The following is a 27,370-nucleotide window of genomic DNA, read 5'->3' as shown; positions in this document are numbered from 1 at the left end:
CCTCATGTTACATTTACCCAGCAAGAATTCTGACCCTGAAAGGATTATACCAGCAACGCTTAAATAGAAATTAAGAGGTTCATTTCAGTTATAGTTCAGATCGCAAAGTTAGCCAGATAACTTTATCTAAAAGTATGACAATACCAAAGTCAAAAAATCTGTTCAGATGAAAAGATCTTACTAAATATACAAAGATTCACCTTGCAACAAGTGTAGACTTCAGTCAGTGATTATAATTTCTCAAATACCAAAACCCATCATATATTATGAGACACTCAATCAAGCTCATTAGAAGAATGTTAAAGTAGCCTTAAATAGGCCACGTCTAAGGATATAATCATTGGTCTGAAAAAATGTGTATATTTTTTTAAAGTCTTTTTTATAATGCAATTAAAACACACTTAACTTTGCATGAGTTAAGGTCCTCAATAGTTGTGCCACCCAACAATGTTCAGTGTTTTGTCAATCTGCATCACAGGCAAGGGAGTTCTGCAAAATGGAGAAAACCCAAGGAACCTATTCCAAAGACTTAGAGATGTCACTTTGGGTGGAGGTAGCCAAAATGGTTCTGCTGAAACAGTTCCTAGACAGCTTGGAATGGCTTATGCAGCAGTGGATCTGCTGACTCCCAAACCATATGGTTGAAAAGATGCTGGAAGTCACGGAGGCCTATTATCAGGCCCAGACCAGGCCTAAGTCACTTCAGTTCCCAGAGAAGCTACTCGACCCAGGTGTAGAGGACTGCAAAGTCCTAAGAATCATAGGTCTCAACAACCAGGAACGTAGATCCAGCAGGACTTTTCACCTCATCTGCAAACCTCAGCCAGTCTGCCATGTTTCAGCTGTGGAGAAAGGGGTCATTTTGTCAGAAACTGTCCCTGCAGTGAATATGAGCCAAAAAACATTAATGCTGTGACCCCACACTATTGAAATTTCGTGGATGTCCCCAGCCAGAGAGTCTCTACTTTTGTAATTGCAGTTCAGCTGGATGGCATTCCAACTCAGGCATTAATGGATTCTGGGAGTGTGAAAATGCTCATACAAAGAGAGTTAGTGAAGAAAGTCCAGATTGATTATGACAGAGTAGTGACCCTGGCATGCATTTACAGGGACCAATGCAAATATCCAACAAGCCGGGTACAATTAAAAACCCTGGTCAGTCAAGACCAAATTGAGGTGGGATTTCTTTCTTGGCTAACCTACCCTGTGTTGATAGGACAGGACTGTCCAAACTTCAAAAGCCTCTGGAATTAGCTCAAAATTCCTTTGGAGGATCCAGTTTGTATTATAAATACTCTAAGACTCCTAAGCCCTGGAGGCAACACTGACAGAACAAATATTATTATGCTACTAATTTAGAGGCAGATGAGGAGACATGGTTGGAGTCAGGGGAAGAACAGTAACCCACCCAGAATGTCTTACTTGGCTCCTTTCAGTGGGAAAAGGTGGGTGACCTGGGGAGCTTTAGGTGGGCCCAGAGGGAGGATGAGCCCTTTTACGTGGGACCAGGAGCATTTACAAAAGGTAGACAAAAAGCTAGTCCCAGGGGCACAGGTTACAGACCCTATTCTTCCTTATTTTGTGATGAAACCTACTTTACCAAGTCACAAAGGGGAATATGGAGGGGGATTCTATAGAACAACTCCTAGTTCCCAAATTGTATTGCCAGAAGATCATGCAACTAGTCCATAGCCACCTTATAGGGGGTCACCTGAGGGAGGCAAAGACAGGGAGAAAATATTGGCACAGTTCTATTGGCTGGGCTACATAAACAGGTCCAATTGTATTGCTGGTCCTTCCCTACCTGCCAACTCACAAAGCCTGCTAGCATACCAATGACACCTCTCATCCCCATGCCCATAATCAAAAACAGCTTTTGAAAGGGAAGACATGGACCTTATGGAGCCACTAGAGAGATTTAGTTGAGGAAATAAGTATATCCTCCTCATTCTGAACTATGCCATAAGATATCCGGAGGCAGAGCCACTACGGAATATGAAGATCCCGACTGTGATGACTGCCCTAATGGAGGTTTTTTCATGATAGGGCTATCTAAGGAGATCCTGACATATCAGAGAACTCTATTCATGTCCAAGGTAATGAAACAACTCTAAGCCTTACTTAAGGTAAAAACTCTGCATACCTCGGTGTATCACCCAAAGCCCAATGGCCTCATTGAGTACTTCAATCAGATGCTGAAACAAATGTCGAGGAAGTTTGTGCATGAAGACTGCAAGAACTGGGATGCATTGCTACCCTACATACTGTTCGCAATCTGCAAAGTGCCACGGAGCTCAATGGGAGTTACTGTATGGGGGGAGGCCAAGAGTAATCTTAGACATAGCTTGCAAGACTTGGGAAGATGAAGGGAACCTCAGGCTGAACCTCACTGGCTTCATTCTCCAAGTGCAGGGTAGCCTAAAAAAAGGCTGGGGAGTTGGCTTCTCTATGCCTAGAAAAGGCTTAGGCTACCCAAGCCAGAGGTTGCAGTCATCCCACGGTCCAAAGAGTATTCTAGCTGTGGCATGAGTCCTTGTCTTCCTCCAGTCTTCAGAAAGCAAGTTGTCAGCCCATTGGCAAGGACCCTATGAAGTCTTGGGGAAAACAGGGCCCGTGGATTATAAAATAGCCCAACAAGATAACTGAAAGAAAATTCAAATCCAGCACATAAACCTTCTGAAGAAGAGGTGGCTTAGGAGTGCTGACTGGTGCAAGAAGGAAAATTTGGTCTAGAGGTCAGACCTGAAGTGGACCGAGCTCAGGTTCCTTTCGGAGAGCAGCTGTTCACTGCACAGATAGCTGACTTAAAGCAGCTTGTAGAGAGAAATAAGGAAATCTTCTTGAACCTGCCAGGTTGTATCCACCTGGTACAGCATGACATCATTATGCCTCCTGGAGTTGTTGTGCAGCAAGAACTCTATCGGATTCCCAAGGCCAGGTGCTGCATCATTGAGACAGAAGTGAAGGATATCCTCTGGCTCAGGTTTGTAGAGGAGTCTAACAGTGATTGGTCCTCACCCATAGTGTTGGTACCAAAGCCAGATGGGAGCATTAGGTTCTATATTGACTTTAAAAAGGATAATGAGGTTTCAAAACTCAGTACACACCCGATGCCACAAGTGGATGAACTGATTGAGCATCTGGGATTGGCCCAGTTCATCTCTACCCTGGACCTTATAAAAGGCTATTGACAGGTACCTCTCACACCAGCAACGAAGGAGAAGACTGCGTTCTCAATGCCAGGGGGATTTTTTCACTTTACAGTTCTCCTGGTTGGACTCCATGGTGCCCCTGAAACTTTTCAATGCTTGGTTGACTGCCTACTCCGCCCATATCAAGGCTACGCAGCCACCTACTTGAATGACATTGTGGTATATAGCCCAGATTGGAAGACACATCTAAGATAAATCCAGGCCATGCTAACCAGTTTGAGGGAAGCAGGACTAATAGCTAACTCTAAGAAGTGCTTGCTGGGAGGGCAAAAAGTCCAATATTTTGGCTATACTGGGAAAAGGCAAGGTCTATCCTCAGACCTGGAAGATTGAGATGATCACCTGGGTACCATTCCCGCAAACAAAAGCAAAAGTGAGAGCCTTTCTAGGCCTTATGGGGTACTCAGAAGGTTTATTTCTAGCTACTCAAAAAAGGGAGAATCTCTCACAAGGCTGATGTTGAAGAAAGCGCCAGAGAAGATCCAGTGGTCAGCTGAAGCAGAGAAGACCTTCCAAGCTCTGAAAGAGGCGATATGCTCTGAACCAGTCCTGATAAATCCAGACTTCACCGAAACCTTCATATTGCAGACCAATACCTCAGAAGTAGGCTTGGGAGCAATCTTAGGGAGAAGGATGGCCAAGAACATCATGTGGTTTATATTAGCCGGAAGGTGATGCCACAGGAGAGGCATTACTCACAGTTGAGAAGGAGGCCATGGCAGTCAAATGAGCCTTAGAGACCTTGTGCTATTACCTGCCCGTGTGGTTGAATAGAAACAAGGAGTCCAATGCGAGGATGATGAGATACTCCTGGCCCTACAGACCTTCAACTATAAAATACAATAGAGAAGACACCCATGTAGATTTCCTGTCTAGAGATGTGTCTCTAGTAGAGATGTGAATTGGAACCGGAATCGGTTCTGATTCCTGTTCCGATTCACATTGTGGTTTTTTTTTTTGTCCGGCCCGATCGCGGTTTTGTTTATCGGCTGCTCCCGAGCCGATAAACAAAAATCCCACCCCGACCCTTTAAAACTAATCCCTTAGCTTCCCCCACCCTCCCGATCCCCCCAAAACTTTTTACAGGTTTCTGGTGGTCTAGTGGGGGTCCCGGGAGCGATCTCCCGCTCTCTGGCCATCGGCTGCCACTAATAAAAATGGCGCCGATGGCCTTTGCCCTTACCATGTGACAGGGTATCCGTGCCATTGGCTGGCCCCTGTCACATGGTAGGAGCACTGGATGGCCCGCGGCATTTTTAAAGTTGGCGCCGGCCATCCAGTGCTCCCTCCATGTGACAGGGGCCGGCCAATGGCACGGATACCCTGTCACATGGTAAGGGCAAAGGGCCATCGGCGCCATTTTGATTAGTGGCAGCTGACGGCCCAGGAGCGGGAGATCGATCCCGGGACCACCACTGGTCCACCAGGTACCTGTAAAAAGTTTTTGGGGGGGTCGGGAGGGTGGGGAAAGCTAAGGGATTAGTTTTAAAGGGTCGAGGTGGGTTTAGGGGTTATTTTTGTGTGCCGTTTTTCCCACCCTCCCCCAAAACGATAAGAGAACCCCCACGAACAATTTCGTGGGGTTTTCCTATCGTTTTGGGGGAGCCCCCGATGTCTGACGATTTTGAAAATATCGTATGATATTTTCAATCGTCCGAAGCCCGATTCACATCCCTAGTCTCTAGTACAGGCAGATGCTCATCCCAACAAGGCTGAGCTGAGGGGGAGGGTATGTGAGAGAGTTTATAGGAAACTCCCTCAGACTACCCTAAGGCACCGGGCATAGTTGCCTCTTTAAGATCTAGACCCACAGGGAATCCTGGGTGAAGGGAGGAGCCCTTTGCCAGAGTATAAGAAATCAGGGCCTAGAAGGGTTAAGCAGGCCCCAGGGAGCAGGCAGAGACACACCACATACCAAGACCTGTTATATTTAATTACTGAGTGTTACCCGAAGTTAAAGTGAGTTGCACTGTTTGCTTTTCATTTTGTTTTTTGCCACTATAAAAAAAACTGCATCTAAGTAACAGCCAGAATCTGCCTACTTATTTCTCTGGCTGTTGCCAAGCCACTATCACCCTAGTTACCACATTCCCCTGTAAATGCATGGTTAAATTTAAGGGGGTAAAAAATATATTCTTTGAACCCTCCCAATTGACTGCTTTTGTTAATGATAAAGACCCTCAGGATACTGCTCTGTCTGCCGCAAATTTAGAAATTATCTTTCAAGAAACATAGGCGTAGTTAATATTTAGAGTGTTCTCTCCTCTTTGTTAGGCTTTATTTGTTTTTGTTATTAATGTTATTCTCGGAATTTCTGATTTGGAAACCTTTTGAACTATTTGTGGGCTGACAGGGCATGAGAGATTTATTTGTATTGTTTATTAATGGTATTTCCTTTTTTATCTCTACATGCTGTTTCTGTACAAGTTTATTAGCTTGGATGAAATTGAAAATGTGATAATAATAATAATAGTAATAAAAAGATTATAGAGAGGCAGAAGAAAGATAGTTTCAACAAAAATGTCTCACAAATTTGATGAACCAGATTTACATTGCTAGCGAATTCCCGCACTTCCTTGACAATATATTTTATACATTTTCACAAAATCAATAAAGTACTGGTATGTGAAGATTATACAAGAATATGTTTGATATTAGATACTTTTGCAGGTCATTAAAAACAGAATCATACTAATTGTTAAACAGCATCTAAAAGAGACACAGCTAGGATTTAAATGAGAAAGAAGAAGGAACAAGAAATGTCTTATGCATAATAACCAGGGCATTGATTCAAAAGGAAAATATCTCTGTCTTTGCTTTTTTGACTGTTCAATGCCATTTGATAGAGTAAATCATGGAAAACTGGTAGAAATAATGCACAAGGCTGTTATATGTACAGTACATACAAAATCAAGGTAATCATGAATTCATTTTGGAATCAAGCAGCTACTGCTACATCAGTAGAAAAATAAATGTGGAAATAAAAGAAGGAATATATACTCGTTCCAGTTTTGTTCAATCTATGCAGTGAAATTTTAATCTCAGCTGCTATAGAAAAAGAAGGCATAAATATCGATAGCACAAACCTGTCAAATATTTAATATGCTGATGATATAGCACTACTGTCATCTAAGAAAGAAGACCTAGAAGAGATGATAAATAGATTGTGCATAACCTGTAAGGTGTCTGGAATGAGCTTGAACATCAAGAAAGCAAAAGGAGTACGGTAGCAGGAAAAGGAATAACAACAACTCTGTGGAAATATTTACTGATGTAACAAGGCTGGAACAAGTTAAGGAATATAAATACCTAGGGAGTTGGCTCACAGAAGATGAAAACATTTTTAACAGAAGTAAAAAAGATTTGAGAAAGCAATAAAAATGACTTTGGGCATTTTAAGGAGTTCCTTAGGAAGCACCTAGATTTCGATGGCCCTGGTTTATTCTCATGTATAAACTTTTTGTTTGCATGGTGAGCAAGTAGATCTCCCCAATGCTCGTGTATTTTGTTGGGGAAGGGGGGACTATCATCCAAAGTGGAAATTAGGTGTGGGTCACCAAATGTGCTGTGGGACCTCGCCTATTGGGGATGTGGCAGGGAGGTCTTAGGACATTGGGGGGAGGGGGGGGGGGCTGGCAGGGGTTCACCCACACAACTTTAGAAACCAGCATTGCCTGTTGGTGGTTTACTATTGCAGGGTTGGGGTGGAGGGAGAGAGGTTTGGTACTCTGAGGCTTTTATGGTTAACATTGTGTATGGAGCTCAGATTGGGGCAGATTTTTAAAAAGTACGCGCACGCGTACTTTTGTTCGTGCAACCGGCGCAAAGAAAAGTATGCCGGATTTTAAAAGATACGCACGTATCTTTTAAAATCTGGGGTCGGCACGCGCAAGGCTGCACAAAATCGGCAGCCTGGGCGCGCCGAGCCGCGCAGCCTGCCTCTGTTCCCTCCGAGACCGCTCCGAAATCAGGGCGGCCTCGGAGGGAACTTTCCTTCCGCCTCCCCCCACCTTCCCCTCCCTTCTCCATCTAACCCACCCCCCAGCCCTACCTAAATCCCCCCCTACCTTTTGTTGTACAAGTTACGCCTGCCGGCTCGCCATCCCCCGGCACAGGCCGCAGTGCCGGAGGACTTGGGACCACCCCCAGGCCCGCCCCCGAACCGTCACTATGCCCCCCGGACCTGGCCCGGCCCGCCCCCTGACCCCGGACATGCCCCCGGACACACCCTCGGACTGCCGACATGCCCCCGGACATGCCCCCTCCCGCCCCTTTTACGAAGCCCCGGGACTTACACGCGTCCCGGGGCTTTGCATGCACCAGGGCCTATGCAAAATAGGCGTGCCGGCGCACAAGTGCCCTGTGCGTGTAAATCCGGTAGGATTTACGCGCACAGGGCTTTTAAAATCTAGCCCTTTATGTTTATGTCTGGTTGATAATGAACTGTTGCCTTATTTAAATCCATTCTCTGGCATAGTGAAAGTTTGTTTGGGGTCAGGAAGGGAAGAGGGAAGCCGAGATGTCCTGTATGACTATGTTAATGATAAAGAAAACGTATGCATTTGAATTGTGGTGTTATAAAAAAATTCTGAAGATTTAGCTGCATGGTAATAAAGGTTAAAGGATAAAAATAATATAAGGTGATATCTTTTTATTGTACTAACAATGCATTCTTATTTATTTATTAACCTTTATTTTCATGCATTCAAGTGGACTAATATGGCGAACACAATATTTTATTGAAGATTAGCTAGAGAAACATGATCTCAAATGAAAGAGTGCACAGAGCGATGGAAGGTGAAAGAACCCTGGTAGAAAATCTGACCAAAAGGAAAAAGGAGATTTGTTGGTCACATACTTAATAGATCTGCTTGCAAATTAAGTAATTTCATACTGGAGTGGATGACAGAGGGCAAAAAAGATTGAGGAAAACAGAGAACAGTCTGGGGTGATGACATTAAGAAATAGTTAAGTTCTGGAAATATGGGTGAAACAAAGAGGTAAGCTGAGCCCAGACAGAACTGGTGCCCTGTAGTTACCAAACTTCATATCAAAGATAGCAGTTGAGAATAGAGACCAATGTGATACTTCATTACCCATGAAAGGACTTCACAATGAGTTTTTACAGGATCTTCTTCTGACAAGTTATTCATTAAAATTAAAACTAGTATTGGTAGCCAACATGGGCAAATATCAAAGAAGCACTCCAAGCCATGTATCATTGCGCGCCAATCCAGGATTTTAGAAGATACGCTTGGCTACGCGCGTATCTTATGAAATCCAGCGTACTTTTGTTTGCGCCTAGTGAGCAAACAGGGGTACGCGAACGCGCTTTTAAAAAAAAATCTACCCCTTAGAGAATAGCCACTGCCATTAGCAATGGTAACATGGAATAGACTTAGTTTTTGGGTACTTGCCAGGTTCTTATGGCCTGGATTGGCCACTGTTGGAAACAGGATGCTGGGCTTGATGGACCCTTGGTCTGACCCAGTATGGCATTTTCTTATGTTCTTATGTTCTTATGTTTATTTCACCGGGTTTCATACATGTATGTGACGCAATATTCTGTACATTTTTTGTGGTTTTGTGAAATACCAATGCAGTTTTCAAAATGAAAATATGATTTTACAGTAACCATATTGATTACAAAGAGTTAAGTACTCAGAAAACATATAGGGAATAATATCTTGTTTAAAAGGACAAACAAGAGTTCGATTAACCTCAGATTAGTGGGTTTTAGCTCCAAATATGTATATCTTTTAAAAACAAGGGAACAGACTAGAAAAAATATTGTTTTCACTTTCTTTAATAAGGTAGTGTGGTTGTCCTGTTAGTCTACTTGAATGTGTAGAAATAAGGATCCGCAAATAATAGGGGTGTGCATTCGGATTGACCGCATTAGTAAAACGCAACTCATATTTTTTTTTTACTTAAAAAATTGATTCGACATAAACGATCGGATTTCCCACATATCGAACATAGATATGTTCGATATGTGGGAAATCGCGATTGTTGAGCCAAAATAAAAATATAAACCCCCTCACCCTCCTTAATCCCCCCCCCCCCGACTTACCACAACTCCCTGGTGATGGAGCGAGGAGTGAGGACGCCATTTCTGCAATCCTTGGCGAGAAGCATGTGACGTCGGCGGCACGTCGAGTGACGCCGGCGTCACGTGATTCCCGGCTCGTTCGCGCCGGACGGCTCGTTCGGCCCAAAAAGAACTTTTGGCCAGCTTGGGGGGGCCTCCTGACCCCCCCAAGCTGGCCAAAAGTTCTTTTTGGGCCGAACGAGCCGTCCGGCGCGAACGAGCCGGGAATCACGTGGCGCCGCGTCACTCAGACGCGACGTCACATGATTCCCGGCAAGTTCGCGCCGGACGTTCGGCGCGAACAAGCCGGGAATCACGTGACGCCGACGTCACGTGAATCCCGGCAAGTTCGCGCCGGACGGCTCGTTCGGCCCAAAAAGAACTTTTGGCCAGCTTGAGGGGGTCAGGAGGCCCCCCCAAGCTGGCCAAAAGTTCTTTTTGGGCCGAACGAGCCGTCCGGCGCAAACTTGCCGGGAATCACGTGACGTCGCGTCTGAGTGACGCGGCGCCACGTGATTCCCGGCTCGTTCGCGCCGGACGGCTCGTTCGGCCCAAAAAGAACTTTTGGCCAGCTTGGGGGGGTCAGGAGGCCCCCCCAAGCTGGCCAAAAGTTCTTTTTGGGCCGAACGAGGCCATCCGGCGCGAACGAGCCGGGAATCACGTGACGCCGCGTCACTCGACGTGCCACCGACGTCACATGCTTCTCGCCAAGGATTGCAGAAATGACGTCCTCACTCCTCGCTCGATCACCAGGGAGTTGTGGTAAGTCTGGGGGGGGGATTAAGGAGGGTGAGGGGATTTAATTTTTTTTTTTGCACATATGTACATATACCCAACTCATTGGATTTTTTTTATGTCCATATTGGCCGCAAGTGGGACCCCCTTTCGGACATAAAAAATATGAACATAAAATTTTGATCTGCACATCCCTAGCAAATAATAAACTGCCTATTTAATTATTGGCCTCATGAACAGGGCTCAGTTCTTGAAAAAAACCTCGTAAAAATATATTTTTAGTCTAATACAACATAATTATTAACCCTCATTTCATAGTATCATAGTGGATTATTGTAATTAAGGACTGACTGGTCCTTCCTTTGTGCCTCTCTACTACATTAGGTAGATGAGTATACACATTTCAACAATTAAACCAACCCCAGCTCCCACTCACCCCGATTCTAATACCTGACCTCTCTACCCATTCCTACCACTGTACCTGGGGAGGGCAGTACCTGGATAAGTACTGAAGAGATGTCTGGAAATTAACCCTCCCCCCTCCCTTAATCCTATTAAAACTATATGCATGATCCCACAGAGCACATGCTTTTAACTGTATTAGGAGGAGGGATTCTTAGGGGCATGTTTAGGACAGGGAGGAAAATTATGTGCATACATTGTAGACTTGAAAATGCATGTATTATTTTCGATTTATGCAGGAAAAGTAGGTGCAAATGTCCGTGGGCAATCAGATGAATTTTTATACACATATAAATGTAACATATTATCGTACCAGTTTTAAAAAGCCGTTTACTCGTGTAAAGTGCATTTATGTGAGAAAATCCTATGGGCAATTCAATGGCATATATTGCAGCAATTTTTAAAAGCCCACTTACTGGAGTAAAGTGCATTTACAAGTGCAAAACCTAATTTTAAGCATGTAAATGCTTTTTAAAACCAGACCCTAAGATTTTTTTCCCATACACACAAGATGTAAGAAAAGTCTTAGTGAATCAACTCCTAAATGTTCCAAAAACAAGGACATTAGTTTCCTTCTGCATTGCCTGGCTTGTGTGTAATCTATATAATTTATGTTTTGGTTTCTGGATTATGTCGTTGCTTTGCACTTGTCAATTTGGACCAGTGATTCTGCCTTTTGGCTTGTCACCCTATTCTTGCTGTCTTCATTCTAGGCAATTGTATTCATATTTCCCTTTACTCATCCTTGATAAGTATGCATATCTTGCCATATACTCTGGGCAGCAAAGGCATTTCAGCTGAAGTAGTCTGTTTTCTCAACGTAAATGACTGGCTGAGTTTCCTAAAGTTTTTATTCCCATGTATTTCTGTGTAGGGATCATTTTTGAAACATATAATAATAAGATAGTTGTGCTTCCTTTTATAACTGATCATTATAATTATATTTTATTATAAGCTTTGTTCCGTTTACTATTTATGATATAAATTTAGAATTTTTAACAAAATGTATTGGTCATTTTCTTAGACTAATTTTTTTTTCTGAACATCTATCATTTTTACATTTTGATTCCAGAAGATAATTCACTACAATATCTATGTCTATAATATAACTCAGTCTCTTCTCTTTGTTGTCGCATGAAAATACTATGTGGCTTGATAATAAAAGCTGGCTGACTTAGAAAGTCTAGCATTTCCAAATGACTGGTAAATAGAGCATTTATAGGCAGTTAATGTAATGACTAGTTGGAAAAGTCTGTCATGACCCTTTAGTGCAAGCAGTGACTAATGAAAACCAAATTTACTTTCGGGCTGATACAGTAAAGTCTGCGGGAGAGCTCGCGTGATTCATTATTTAAATTAGGTCCGGCGATAGATCCGGGTAAAAGGAGGCACTAGGGACACTAGCGTGTCCCTAGCACTTCCTTTTTGACAGGAGCGGCGGCTGTCAGCAGGTTTGACAGCTGACGCTCAATTTTGCTGGCGTCGGTTCTCGAGCCCACTGACAGTCACGGGCTCGGAAACCGGACGCCGGCAAAATTGAGCGTCCGGTTTTCGGCCCGACAGCCGCGGGCCGAATTCAAATTTTTTTTTTTTTTACTTTTTTTACTCTTCAGGACTTCCGACTTAATATCGCTATGATATTAAGTCAGAGGGTGCACAGAAAAGCAGTTTTTACTGCTTTTCTGTGCACTTTCCCGGTGCTGGAAGAAATTAGCGCCGACCCAAAGGTCGGCGCTAATTTCTGAAAGTAAAATGTGTGGCTTGGCTGCACATTTTACTTTCTGTATCCCGCGCGCATACCTAATAGGGCCATCAACATGCATTTGCATGTTGAGGGCACTATTAGGTGCCGCGGGTTGGACGCGTGTTTTCCTCCCCTTACAAGTAAGGGAAAACGCGCGTCCAATAGCAGGCTAACAGTGCGCTCCATCAGAGCGCACTGTACTTTATCGGCCTGTGTGAAATTGCAAGCTAGTTAAAAAAACCCCAAAAAGAAATAAAGCATGGACATTAAGCATGATTATGTTCTATAACAGCAAACATTTTCTGGCAATTAATTAAGCAGTCTCTGAAAGAAAAGTAGGTGTTGTTCTCTGATAAGATCTATCAAAAAAGGTAAGAGATATGTTTTAGACAGAAGGGATCAAGTATATATGTTAGACAAACTCTCACAAACACTGGATTCTTATTCATAATATTATTCTTTTATCATAAAGTCATTTTATAAGATCAGTTGTGTAAAAGTGAGATTTTAAAATATATTCTTCCACTAGGAAAAATAGACCAGGATGAAATAGTACTATATCTCCAAACCACTCTTTCTTTGTAGAAAGGAATATTCTTTGGGATGTGGCAATTTAAATAGGGTTCACTGTTAATCATAAATAAGCATTCTAATTTTCCACATTGCTTAGTGACACTGTCCCTTTAAGGCAGTTCCTCTTCTGTCCCATATCATTACCTCCAGACTTCAATGAAATCATCCTCATAAACAGATACAAGATATACTTCTATTATCACAAAACAATTTCATATTTTTTGTCTGTAAAATAACAATGCTGCCCTATCCTTAGCAATGACTAAGCAGGTTGGCTGTATTGAAAATTCCAAATTTAGGGGTACATTTACTAAGTCATGATATGGTTAAAATGCATGTAAAACAGCATTTATCACACATTAAGGGGTAGATTTTTAAAAAATACATGTGTGCGTCCAGTTGCATGCGCTACCGGTGTGCGCATGTGGACGCTCGATTTTATAACATGCGTGCACGTGTTGCAAATCCATGCAAAACAGCTCTTGCATAAGTAATCCTATGCAAATATAGTAACATAGCTGGCCTCCAAAACAACCAACTGTGCTATTATAGCCATTTTGAAGGAGTTGTAGCTAACTCATCCTGAGAATCGGGACACTAAGAGACATCTCAATGGGTGCTAAGATGCTTTTTAAAGGGCCATACAGCCCAAAAGTGACAAAATCCTCCTGCTTATCGAGATGGCCCCATATTTAGAAAAACAGTAAAAAAAAAAAGAAAATAGACAGCAATCTCATACAGTTTGGCCCCTTGTACCCAAATCCCTCCCTTTTGGCAAAAATACCCCCCCAGGGTTGAAGGCCCCCCCCCCTCGTTATCCAACCCTCCATGCATTCTGAGACTCCCCGCCCCACATAAATGACAACTAGCCTCTGGTGTCTAGTGCCCCCTCAGTCCTTAAACCGCTTTCCATTAAATAAATCCCTAGAGGGCTAGGGTGGCCTCCTAACCTAGCCCAAACCCCAGACTCCCCCATACTTTTACATGAAATCCCTGGTGGTCTAGAGGTAACCCAGAGTACTTCATGGTTCTGGGCTAAAATGGTGTCAACCAACCCAGAGCTAGGGGGTGCTCCAAGCCTCCATTGGACCACCATGACTTCAAGTGAAAGTATGGGGGCGTGCAAGGTGGCCACTCTAGCTCACTGGGGATTTATTTAATGGAAGCAAGGATTTGGGGTGGGAAGCCACTAGACCCCATGGACTAGTTGAAATTTATGGGGGTGTAGTAGATTGTATGATTGGGGGGGCTCAACCCTGGGGTGTGTTAGTTTGTCAAAAGGGAAGGGTTTAGGTAGGGTCAGGGTATCACCATGCAAGATTTCTGACTAATTTTTTTACAGTTGTTTATGTGAAGCCGCCTCAACAGGCAGCAGGGAGGTGGGTGGGGGTCTGCCAAGACCCCCGGGGATCTTATCACTTTCAGGTGGTTATTTTTAGGCCTTGTGCCCTTTAAGGTAATGGCGGTGTCATACGAAATGGACCATCATCACATGTTTTGCCTCGTTCCCTGCAATATCTTTTCTCACTAAGTTTTTCCATGGGAAAAAATATCTCAAGGAACCACCACAATATATTCCTGGGGAGGGACAAAATATCAAGGGAAATCCCCCCTATGATGTTTTGCCCCTCCTGCTTTCACAGCCACTGTGGAGAGGAAGAGGAGGAAGTCCCAATCATCAAACAATGGCAACAGCTTAGCAGCTGAATTTACGGCCCCTAACTTCAGAGTGCCAGAAGGAGCCCTGGTACATGATCCCAAGCTGAAGACTGTCATTGCAATATCTGGGCTAAACGAGCTGAGAAGGGAAATAAAATAAAGGAGAAATCTCATTTCCTTAAGGAATGGTTTGATTATAATTATTTTATATCCCTTCTCAGCTCGTTTAGCCCAGATATTGCAATGATAGTCTTCAGCTTGGGATCATGTACCAGGGCTCCTTCTGGCACTCTGAAGTTAGGGGCCGTAAATTCAGCTGCTAAGCCATTGCCATTGTTTGATGATTGGGACTTCCTCATCTTCCTCTCCACAGTGGCTGTGAAAGCAGGAGGGGCAAAACATCATAGGGAGGCTTTCCCATGATATTTTGTCCCAAAAGAGCCCTGCTTGAAAACAGCAGGAGGAAACTGCAAGGCCAAAAAAAAAAAAAAAAGAGAAAGGCTTGACTGAATGTATTTATTTTTTTCTCTCAGTATCAGTTACTTCTGTCATGGATGCACAGAAAACCATTCAGGGAAATATATAAAGGTATTGTGATCAACTTTCTGATATGATACTTTTGGTGAAAAGGCAACAGATCTGATTAGTCTCTTAGAACTAATTACATAACAGCTAAATCCTAGTAAGGCACTGAGCTCATTCAGAATGCAAGATTTCTATTCCAGCATTCCACTTACCACCTATCAGGTTTTGTACTTTACTTAAATAACAGCGGATCCTGTTATACTAAGTATTTTTCCCATAGACACAAAATGGAAGACAATGTTTAATACATAGGCCCCAGTGACTCACATGGAGTGATATTTCCTTGTGTGAATGCCATGTTACAGGAGTTGAGAACCCTTAGCTTTGTTTAAGCCCTCAACACAACATGGTGTTACCAGACAAGTCATTATTGCTATGATAAATCATTTGTCTTATTACTATTATAAGCTTATTAAATTTGACTAAACAATCAGAAGATCTTCTTGAAATATTACATAGCAAATATCTGGCAACATTTTGGCAAGGATTGTTGCTTCTCATCTTCATATATATAATTAGGCAATAAGTAAATATGTTTAGTTTTAAAACATTAAATACAACATGCCAGTAAATTTCTGCTGAAATAATATTGATTTCATGGATACCAGAAGATAAATATTTGCAAATGATCTGATTCAGAGTTGCAAACTAATGCAGTGTTCAAAGGGATAGGAAAATAATTATTTTATGAATATTAGAAAAAGAAATAAAGATGACATGCTAAACAAATTACTTTTGATCCAGCCTTGCTAAAAATTGGTTTATGCCCTTCTTAAGTTTTATTTAATTATAATCAAACCATTCCTTAATCACAGCCTAAAAATGAATTCCAACAAAATAAAAAATGATATAAAAAAGTGCTCTTGCCTTTCCTTCGAACGATAATATTTTACCTTTAATACTTAATATTTTTAGATAGCTATCATATTCCAGCTGACTCTTTTATGTGTATTTTGATACGACTTTGAAAATCTTTCAAAAAACACATTGCAATGCAGATGTCTATTAGCAACAGATACTATACTGAACATCTGCAGCCAATAAGAAAATCAAAAGAAATAAAGTACCCACTTTGCACTGAATTTCTCCAAAATATGAAGCTCTGTTTAGCAGCAAGCATTACAACTTGACAGACAAGTCACAAGACTGCATTACAAAATACATCACCCACTCACTGTAGTAGGCCCTAAGTCCTACCCCTAAATTTTAACACTTTCGGTTCCATATACGTTGTAACCTTCTCTATAAGTTGCTAAATTCTGGGTATTCTGCGAGGAAGTTGGGTTAAAATTCTGTGCACTCTTTGCCACCTTCATTCGCTTTGCTTCTGCCCTGGACTTGTAACAGAACTCTATCAAAGCCACCAGCATTGCCAAGCCAAGGCCTCCAACCAGAATGTAGAAGACTCCTGCGACGTTGCTCAGGCTCAAGGCACTCGTCTTGTCCTGGGGAAACAGAACCGCTACGTTAGCTCTTAAAAAGTGGCATCTGGAGAGCAAATTTTACACTACAATGAAAACAACCCCCAAAGCACAGTAGCTTTACTCATTACACAGTTAATTGACACTTGTTTCATAGGTTTCAGGATTCATTATTGTTTGTATTTAAAGCAGAAAGGATTATTTAAAATGTCTATACATGCTAAATGTTTGTGATGAAGCAGTATTTTGTATTACTAATGCTGTACAATACTGCTGTTGTAAACAGTAAATTAGGATCCTGTGACTGCTACTGATTTAATCTATTTTGTCATGTAATGACAAGAACCTAGTATGGATCTGTTACACAGCAATTAGGATGTTAAATCATTTTAATCCATTGTGAATTATATCAGAAAAGGATCGATCTGATCATTTAGGAAATTAATTTTTTTTGTTTATTCAGTTTCCATTAACATAAAAAAATCTGAATTAGTTATCTAGCATAATGCTATTTAAATTATTTTATTTTGGTTCATTTATTTAAAATCCAATGTACAACAAAATCCAAATCAATATTGAAATCGATAAATGGATAAATATGCCACCAACAAAAAAATCAAATAAACAAACTAGATTGCTCATGTCAAAGTGAATTAGTGTGTATTAATTACATGGAAATACAATCAGGACTATCATACTGGGCTGTACAAATCAAAAAATAATGATCTCCGATATAGAGCCCGCTATATAAAATTAGGTCCAATGAGCCAAAATGGTAATGGCTAACTCATAGATCTAATAAGTAAAAAATGTCTTTTTTTTGTTTTTTATGAATTTGCGACTAAAACAGTACTTATATAGAAAGGCAATTGATATGAAATAAATCAGATCACCAAGTTCCAAATACATTGCTTATTCACTTCTCAAAGCAATCTTGACATGGGACCATGTTTCATAAAAGTTCCTTCATCAGGGGGATAAATCTTCATCAGTGACAAGCAAAAGTGGCAGCAAGAAGACACCTTTATTATATAGAGGGCTCTGTATTACAGACCATTTGTTTTTATCTGTACAACCCAATATGATAGTCCTAATTATATTTCTATGTAATTTATTTATACTAATTCACTTATTTTTTGACTTGCATAATCTAGTGTGTTTGTTTTTTTAATTGGTGGCATATTTATTCATTTATCAATTTCAATATTGAATTGGATCTCATTATATATTGGATTTGCCTTTATTTGATCCTCTCATTTTGGAACTTTGGCTTGATGTGTTATTTATTTTAAAAACCTAACCTACTTTCATTGGAAAAATACAAATGATTGATAATTATTATAATTTGCATGGCTTGATTACTTGGCTTAATTCCATGAACTTGCTCAGGCTGTTTAATAATGCAAAATGTATCCTATAGCTTAACCTTATGAATGGAAATGTGAAACCTACCTACCACTGAACAATCTAATTTACACAAATTACTTGCTGATTATAGTAGGATGCTTTTCTGAAACAATTAAAAGTATTTCCTTGATTATTGTTACTATAGCTTATTTCTTACTGTATAGCAATAGTTGAGAACAGCTGGGCTTCCCCACTTAATTACATACTGACTTTATGAAAGGAAGGTTAAGAGTTGTAGAGAGCTGTTCTGTATTTTAGGGTTGTGGACATTATATGAAATTTTTATTTTATCTCTTTATATTTGCTGCACTCAAGAAGTACATCACACTACATTTTTCATTAAAAAGAAGAAAAGAAAGGTCAGTCCAGTGGCTCAGTCTCAAATGTTATGTAGGGCCATGCAGAGGACCTGGGTTTCATTTCCATGCCTGGCTTCTATTTCTCAGGCCTACCAGGGATAAGGATGCTGCAGAAGTGGCATTCACAGCCTCTGGCTGGAAGGAATCTCTGCTGTCACTCAACAGTAATACCAAATGATCAGATCTAGGGTTCACATCAACCAGATTATTGATGGAGCCACGGTTTGTGGTCCCTAGCCAAGGACTGTTGCTGCAATGGCTGTGCTGATGTGAGAGGGGGAAATAAAACTTAATACCATAGCACAATAGAGATTGGATGTATTGAGCTGGAAGCCCAAAAAAGAATGACAAAATACCAGGAGAAAAATATAATAGCAATAAGAACAAAAGGTTTATTAAAAATATAATACCCATAAAGCTTGAAATATCTATATATTGACTGCTGAATGTGAGGTTTAGCAACATGGCTACTGCCACAGTGCTCTCCATGTTTGAATAAACTACCAAGGAGATATGGGGATACGGATTGGGTAATGGATTAGGACAAGAAGAGTTGATTTCACTGAAAATATAGTCTCTTACTTGATCTGATGAGTAGCTCTGGAATGTAAACAAATGTGTGATGAGTCTGTAGTTTAGAGTCAATGATAAAGGTATGGCAGGCATATCAGCTAATGACAACACATTATTGTAACCTTGCTGTAACGTTAGGCCAGTTGCGGGATATCCCGTGATTGGCTACACTCATTTTCAAGCACCATGGCCTGGACACCCACTGATGCAGCCAGGATGCCGCCACACTGTTCCTCCTTCGGGCCCTCCTAGGTGAGCGTGGATGCAGCACGCCGCCACTTAAAGGCTCTGCGGTGGCGAAATTCCTTTACCAGCGCTCAGTGATAACATCATGTGGCTGGGTATTTAAACCTCAGCTGCACTACGAGTTAATGCCTCAGCAACTGGTCCTCCTGAAGCCTTGCAGTGCATATTGCTGTTCTTACTATCTCCTTGCCTTGTCTTGTCATTGCCTTGCCTTGTTATTGCCCTGCCTTGCCTTACCTTGCTAGTTCTCACCATGTCTTGGACTCTTCATGCCTCTGCTCTTGTCTTGTCTGTCTGTCTCTGCCTGATTTCTGGTTTTGCCCATGGCTTTGGACCCTGTATACACTTCTAGATCTTTGCCTGCATTTCCTCTGCCTGGATTTTGAAAATGCTTGTTTACTGCCTCCCTTACCTTGGCCTGCTACCCTGCTTCATCTGACTGTTCCTCATGGGACTCTCACCTAAACCCTGCTAGCCCCTGGATCTCAAGGGCTCAATAAGCAGGAAATGGGGCTAGTATAGGTGAAGCCCTAGTCCTAGTCCTAGTAAGAAAGTGCCTACCTGCTGTCACATGGGCCTAGTGTATTCAACTGCTAGACTGCATCAACCATGACACATGCAAAGGGCTCATACGCCATGACAGACCTTGATGGTTTGCTGAGTCCATGAACTCAGTGAACTCACTCTCAGTTTTGGCCATACCTGGTCTGGCCCAGTGGGTCCAGCAGCAGCAGGAGCAGCTTAATCAAATAATGAGGTTGTTCCAAGGCTTGTCCATGCGCTTGGATGATATACAGGCCTTTTTACCCGCTCTAGCTCCTATTGACCGCCTTCAGCTGCTTACAGAATCCATGCCCCACTTCCCACCTCCTCCCAGGCATGACATGGATTCCAAGCCCTGCAAAGACTTTATTAACCAGTGCTTGATGCACTTTGAGCTGCAGGACACCCACTTTCCATCCAACCAGACCAAGGAGACTTATATATTCTCTCTCTTGCCCTAGCCTGGGCTTCACCCCTCTGGGAAAGGAATGATCCCTTCATGGGAAATCTGGATGACTTCCTCAGGCTTCTCCAGCAAATCTTCAATGAGCCTAGACTGTTACCTTCAGCTGCTACTGAGTTATTCCATATTAGGCAAGGCTCCAGAACAGCGGGGGACTACACTATACATTTCCAGACACTGGCCTCAGAATTCTGTTTGCGCAAAGACAGTTTGATCACCATTTTCTGGCAGGGCTTTGCCAAATGGATTAAATATGAATAGGCTGAAAGAGATCTGTCACCCGGTCTTGAGGATCTCATTGTACTTGCGATCCATGTCGATATCTGATTCCAAGAGCAGGTCCAAGAGAGGCTTCTCAGCAACATTTAAAATTGGCACCCAAATTCCAGAGTTCCTTTGACCCCTACCAAGGACATCATGTCTGCTTCCTCCACTGATGAACCTATGCAATTCGACAGGGCCCGGCTCACCGAAGAGGATGTCATGGTCACAGGAACCTCGGGTATTAATGATAAGAAGCCCCTTACCCTTTAAGAAAAGACCAAAACTGCCTATACAGAGCAGAGGAATGTAGCCAGAAGCCTATGAAATGAGACTTGGCTTAACTACCAGAAATACTAACATGTCTAATATAGAAATAATACAGTTTGTCAGAAACACATTGCCAGAGGGGACCATGGTTACTTTTCCTCTATATTACAGGACATCAGGTAGAACACAACAACTCAGATAACCCAAAACAAAGTTTTTTGTAAGTCATTATTTTGTTATGGGTTGCCAGAAAAGAAAAACAATGAGCTTTAATAGTTATGTTAGTATTAATAACATAACTTCAGTTGTAGCAAGATAAGCTAAACAGGAAAACTGGGCTTGTAGCCAGCTATACATAATTAGATGATGTAAGTAGATATTTATGCATAAATACTAAGTGTGCATAAATACTAATCAAATATAAATATCTTAATCCATAAGCAAAGCATAAACATTTCAGTCTATAAGCGTGTAAGCCTATAAATATAAAACTTTCATTCTATAAGCATAAGTCTATAAACATAAACATTTCAGTCTATAAGCAACTAAGCAGATGAAATTATAAATATAAGGTGAATTGTAAGCTCGAGACTGTTGTATTATCTTTGCTTCCTCAGGGGATAGCAGTCCAGGCCTGGCATTAACCTGTACAGGTAAATTAACCATTTATTTTTTTTTCTGTATCCATTTTAGAAAAGACTTGATCAATTTACTCATATGTAAGTAAATAGGCATAGTCTTTACTGAATATTACGTGATGTAATTATTGAGTTGCTCTCTCCTTATAAAATAATTATTGCTTTCACTAATACATTATCTCTTAGGAGCAATGATGTGTTTCATTTATATGACATGGGGTCCTGGAGAGAGAGAGTTACCTATAAGGATACTCCTTGTTAATGAGTCACTCATCCAGTACTATTTGACAGAGTAAGAACCTGAGACAAGAAGAAGCAGAGGCATTGGTGGCTCAACCTCTGTCTTCAGGGGTACATCAATGGCTGATGTCCTGAAAAGACAGGACATTTCTGAGCCTAGGGTTAGTTAAAAAGGCAATGCTATGCCATCCCCCATCCTCTCCTCAACTATTTTTCCCTTTTTGCCTATTCACTGATGGCACAGAGTTTCACACTGATATCTTCTTGGACTCCGGCACTGGAGACAACTTAATAGAAGAGGCACTGGTATGTCAATACCATCTCCCTGTAGTGATCCTCAAAAAACTGGCCACAGTCTATGGGGAACCTCTTCCAGACCACTTGGCTATGAATACCGCTCCACTTACCCTTCATAATGGAGACCTATTCAAGGAACATATCACTCTCTTTGTCTTACCAAAGGCAGTAAATTCAATCATCCATGGCCTGGCTTGGCTAATGCAACACAACCCCATCATTGACAGGCAGGCACTGCAAATCACTTGCTGGGGGCCATCCTGTCAGCAACATTGCCTTAATTAGGTCTCCCTGCCATACCTGGATGCTGACTACTACACCAGTCCTCCCTGGACTCCTGCCACCATACGCAACATTTGCAGACATATTCAATAAAAAGCACACTGAGACATTGCTGCCCCACAGATCCTAATACTGCCCCATTGATCTGCTTCTGGGAAAGATGCCTCCTATGTCATCCACTCCAGAAACTGAAACTATGACAAGTTATATCAAGGAAAAACTAGAATGAGGATTTATACGATCTTCTTCTTCCCTAGCAGAAGTGGGCTTCTTATTTGTAGGGAAGAAGGATGGGTCTCTCAGGCCTTGCATTGACAGTAGAGGCCTCAATACCCACCCGCAAGAATAGGTACCTGTTGCCCCTGATAATTGGCCTTTTTGATTGTCTGCAAGGGACCTGAATATTTATGTAATTTGATCTCAGGTGTGCTTATAACCTCATCCATATCAGTGAAGGGGATGAACAGAAGATGGCATTCAACACCCATGATGGATATTATGAATATATTGTAATGCCATTTGGCCTCTGCAATGCACCAGCTGTTCCAATACATAGTAAATTAAATATTTCAAGATCTCCTCTACTTTCATGTCCTAGTCTACTTAGACAACATCATCATTTTCTCACATTCTTTGAACTAGCACTGAGGGCATGGTAAACATATACTCCAAAGACTCCGAGAAAATCATCTGTTTGCCAAGCTAGAAAAAGGAACTTTCAAATAGGAGGAGCTGCCTTTCCTGGGTTTTATCATTTCCCATCATGGTCTGTGCATGGACCCTGAAAAGGTAAAAGCCATCCAGAATTGGGTCCAGCTGAGGGGTGGGCAGTAGGGTGCCGAAGACCTTGCAAAGTTTTGTAGGTTTTGCCAACTATTACTGGCAATTCATACATGGATATTCTACCTCACTGTCCTCACAAAAAAGGGCTCTCATATCAGGAAATTGCCAGAAGAAGTCATTCAATCCTTCAGTCTCCACAAGGAAGTCTTTCTCAAGGATCCTTGTCTCTAGCATTTGGACACATTAAAACCCTTTATCGTGGATGTAGATGCCTCTATCATAGGAGTATGGGCTGTCCTCGTACTGCACAACGATAAAGATACTCTCATGCCTTATTTCTTCTATTGTAAGAGGTTCATACCCAAGGCAAGGAATTAAACCATTGGCAACAGAGAACTTCTGGCCATTATACTTGCCTTAGAGGAATGGTGCCACTTGCTGGAGGGAACAAGATATTCAGTCATAATATACACTACCCACAGAAATCTTTACTACCTACAGCAGACACAATGATTTAATCCACAACATGTCCATTGGTCCCTATTTCTTAACTGCTTTGATTTTAAATTACAGTACTGGTTGGTGGAGAAGAACAAGTGGGCAGATGCCCTATCCCACTCCTTTGAGATAGAAAATATGCAGGAATTCCCTCGCCACATCATAGGGCCAGCAAAAGTTCTGGCAGTCGTAGTGATTCCCGGCCACCGGAAATGCTAGTGGTTCCTAAATGCCTACGGGAGAAAGTAATTCACTGGGCACATGGATCCCAGCTGGCAGCCCATCCCAGTATAGCCAAGATCTTGTAACTTCTCCTTCACCACTATTGATGCCCCGGGGTAAAGCATGATGCTTGACGCTATGTGGAATCCTTTCCTAATTGTGCAATTAACAAAATCTCCCATGCTTGCCCTTGCTGACTGTTACAACCATTGCCCATCCCCGAGAGACCATGGTCCCCCGTGGCCATGAATTTTGTCATAGACCTTCTTCCCTCTAACAATTGTACCACTATTTGGGTAGTTGTGGATTGGTTCTCAAAGATGGCTCACTTTATACCATTTCCAGGACTTCCCATGGCTCCAGAATTGGCTTACCTCTTCTTTCGGCATATCTTCTGACTTCACAGTTTGCCTGAACACATAATCCCTGATCGGGGAGTACAATTTACAGTGAAGTTTTAGAAGAGTCTTTGCTGAAGTTTGGGAGTTCCTTGGACTTTTCTTCAGAATGTCATCCACAAATTAACAGACAGACAGTAAGGACCAATCAGATTCTTAAAGGATTCCAAAAGGCCTATGTGAATGAGCAGCAAGATGACTGGGCCTTTCCTTTCCCATAGGCAGAATTCTGCCATAACAATCACATGGGAGACTCTACAAGGTCTTTCCCTTTTAATGTCATCTACAACTGACACCCAGGGGTTCCACTTCCCATGTAGTTAGCGGTCCCATGCCCTGCAGCTGATGTGGCAATGGACACATCAGTTCCTTATAGCAGCTGCAGAAAGGTACAAAAAGCAGGCCTACAAGTGATGTCAAACAGTACTTCCCCTTAAGACAGGGTATAAGGTCTGGCTGAACACCAATAACCTCCGCCTGAAAACTCCTTCCACAAAATTTTTTCCTCGCTTCATTGGGCCATTTCCAATCAGTCACCAAACTGGGCCTGTCTTTTACCAACTGGATTTACCTCTGATGCTCAAGATCCACAACATCTTCCATGTGTTACTGCTTAAACCCGTACTTTTATCATGGCCATCTCGGTCCATTCCCAAGCTGGCCAAGGTTACTTCTAAACAAGACAGATAAAGAAGTACAGGACATCTCTGATTCTAAGCACATCAGAAACAAACAACATTACTTCATATCTTGGAAAGGATTTGGCCCTGAAGAAAGTTCTTGGGTACCTGCTTCCAACTCCTGAGCTCCTCGTCTCACCCGTGAATTCCATTTCCTCTTCCCAAGTAAGCCTAAGCCCGTAGGCTTGGGAGGGAGCTTAGAAGGGGGGTATTGTAACATTTGACCAGTGGTGGGATGTCCCGTGACTGTCTGCACTCACACCCAACCACCATGGCCTAGTCATGCTGGGACACCACCACCATGCTGCTCCTCCTTCGGGCCCTGCCAGTTGTGCATGTATGTGGCACACTACCCCTTAAAGGCTCCACGGGAGGAAATCCCTTTGCCAATGCTCAGTGATAACTTCACACGGCTGGGTATTTAATCCCCCGCCATGCTATGAGCCAATGCCTCTTCAATAGGTCCTCCTGCAGCCTTGCAGTGCATGTTGTTATTCTTATTGTCTCCTTGCCTTGTCATGTCATTACCTCACCTTGTCATTGCCCTACCTTGCCTTGTCCTGCCTTGCACTGCTTGCTTGTTTCCACCATGTCTTGATTCCTTCATACTTCTGCCCTCATCTTGACCATCCGTCTCTGCCTGAATTCTGGTTTTGACCTTGGCCTTGGACCCTGACTAGGCTTCTGGATCTCCACCTGCCTGGATTTTGACACTCCTTATTCACTGTCCTGACCTTATCCTGCTACCTGGCTTCCTCTAACCATTCCTTACAGGACTTCTACATAAGCCCTGCTGGTCTCTGGAACCCAAGGACTCAACCTGCTGGGAACAGAGCTGATATAGGTGAAGCCTTAGTCCTAGTTCTACTAAGAGTGTGTCTACCTGCTGTCAGCGTGGGCCTAGTGGATTCACCTGCTAGTCTATGTCAACCACGCCACATCCAAAGGGCTCACACTCCGTGACAGACTGTGACACTTGCCATCTATCTATCTACAAATTACAGGGAGTGTGTTTCATGTTACAGACTATGATTATGAATATATTTGGTGGAGACAGGCCATGTTAACATGCAGCCTGACTCCCCACCAAAAATCTTGGTGCTTCTGGGAACTCTGACAGTCCTATCTCCTGCAGTGCAGATCTGGATTTTGTTCCCCTCCCCGGTACAGAAAAAGCCTCCGGATGCAGATGACACAAAATTGTTTCAAGAAGTTATAACAGCAGCAGAAGGACCTTGTGAGACTAGGAGACTGGACATCTAAATGGCAGATGTAATTTAATGTGGACAAGTGCAAAATAATATATGTAGGGAAAAATAATTCCAATTCCATGTTAGGAGTCACTGCTCAGGAAAAGGACTTTGGATTCCTTGTGCACCATACCTTGAAATTTTTGACTTAGAGTGTGGCAGCAGTCAAAAAGGTAAATAGAATGTTAGGAATTGTTTAGAAAGGAATAGAGAGATTGCCAGTTATGGAGGAAGCCTGATCATATGCGGGTGGCTTGAGCTCCGTGGACCCCTCTTGCTTTTTATTATCTACAGCTGTTTTTTCCTTTGCAATCGACAAGCACAGCAGTGTTCGCCTTGGCACAGAAGCGGATGGACACTTTTGTAATTATAAAGAAATGTGTTAAGAACGGGAAGCCGACTAGAATTATGTGTGAAAAAAGTCATCTGCTGGAATATAAAATGATGGCGGCATCTCCCAGGGTCGAAATGGACAAAGTTGTGGCAGTAGTCTCAGGAAATTATACATACAATTTCTAAAAGTGTGTCTGCCATGCTAGAAGATCTACTGTTGAAAATACAATCCACAATAGATGAAATTAAGGAAGGGCTGGATAATCAATCACAACGACTATCTGAGATTGAGCAGAGAATATCAGTGCAGGAAGATCATGCGGTGAGAGTGGATACGCAGATCACAGCGCTGCAAAAAGAGAATGCTGCCATGCTAGAAAGATTGGAGGATCAGGAGAACTGGAATAGAAAGAACAATATTCGAGTCATTGGGCTTCCAGAAGCTGTAAAAGATGCTGAGCTCCATTCTTTCTTTGAGAAATGGCTGCCTACAGCAGTAGGTCTGGATATGTCTGGAATGCTACTTGTTTGTGGGAGAGCTCATCGTGTGGGCATTCTCAAGGAAAATCTTAACCGACCAAGGCCTGTTATCGCTGGAATTTAAAATTGGGCTTATAAATCCAAGTTTCTTAGTGCGAACCAAGCAAAAGGGGGAATTGAATATGAGGGCACAAAACTACTGCTTTTTATGACTTCTCTTCTCAAGTTGCAGGGCAGAGAAAAGAGCTATCACTGACATGTGCCGAGCTCCATAAATGGGGATTCCATTTTGCTGAGCTTTTGCTGAGCTTTACACTGCTAAAATAAGAGTTCAATACAGAGGGAAAATGTAATTCTTAACTACCAAAGAGCAAATATCACAATTTATGTTAGCAGATCTTAAATTCTTCTGGGGTACATGTAGCTTTAATGAAAAGTTCAACCATTCTGTTCTGTCTCCATAGATTAGGTTATGAATTATACATGTGGTTTTGTAATGGATTCGGTGATTTATTGGAAGCCAATGAAGAGAAATCAATACAGGGGTAATATGGTCAAATTTCTTTTTTCCTGTAAGAATTCTAGCTGCCGCATTCTGCAGGACCTGTAATGGTCTAATTGTTGAGGCATGCAATCCAAGGAAGAGCGTATAGCAATAGTCTAGA

General features: G+C 42.2%; 1 protein-coding gene across 3 annotated transcripts in view; it reads right to left on the bottom strand.

Moving 5' to 3' along the window:
• The window catches only part of GRIA4 (glutamate ionotropic receptor AMPA type subunit 4), a 690,840-nt gene that overhangs the window by 14,567 nt on the left and 648,903 nt on the right, over nt 1–27,370 (bottom strand). For all 3 annotated transcript variants that reach the window (XM_029602429.1, XM_029602431.1, XM_029602428.1), the window contains one exon: nt 16,372–16,506. In XM_029602429.1, coding sequence (XP_029458289.1) covers nt 16,372–16,506 — 135 coding nt within the window. The remainder of the gene's footprint in view (nt 1–16,371; nt 16,507–27,370) is intronic.

Source organism: Rhinatrema bivittatum, chromosome 5, assembly GCF_901001135.1.
Source record: "Rhinatrema bivittatum chromosome 5, aRhiBiv1.1, whole genome shotgun sequence".
NCBI lineage: Eukaryota > Metazoa > Chordata > Amphibia > Gymnophiona > Rhinatrematidae > Rhinatrema > Rhinatrema bivittatum.
Note: the sequence above shows the minus strand (reverse complement) of the source record. Positions and strands in the feature narration are given on the sequence as shown.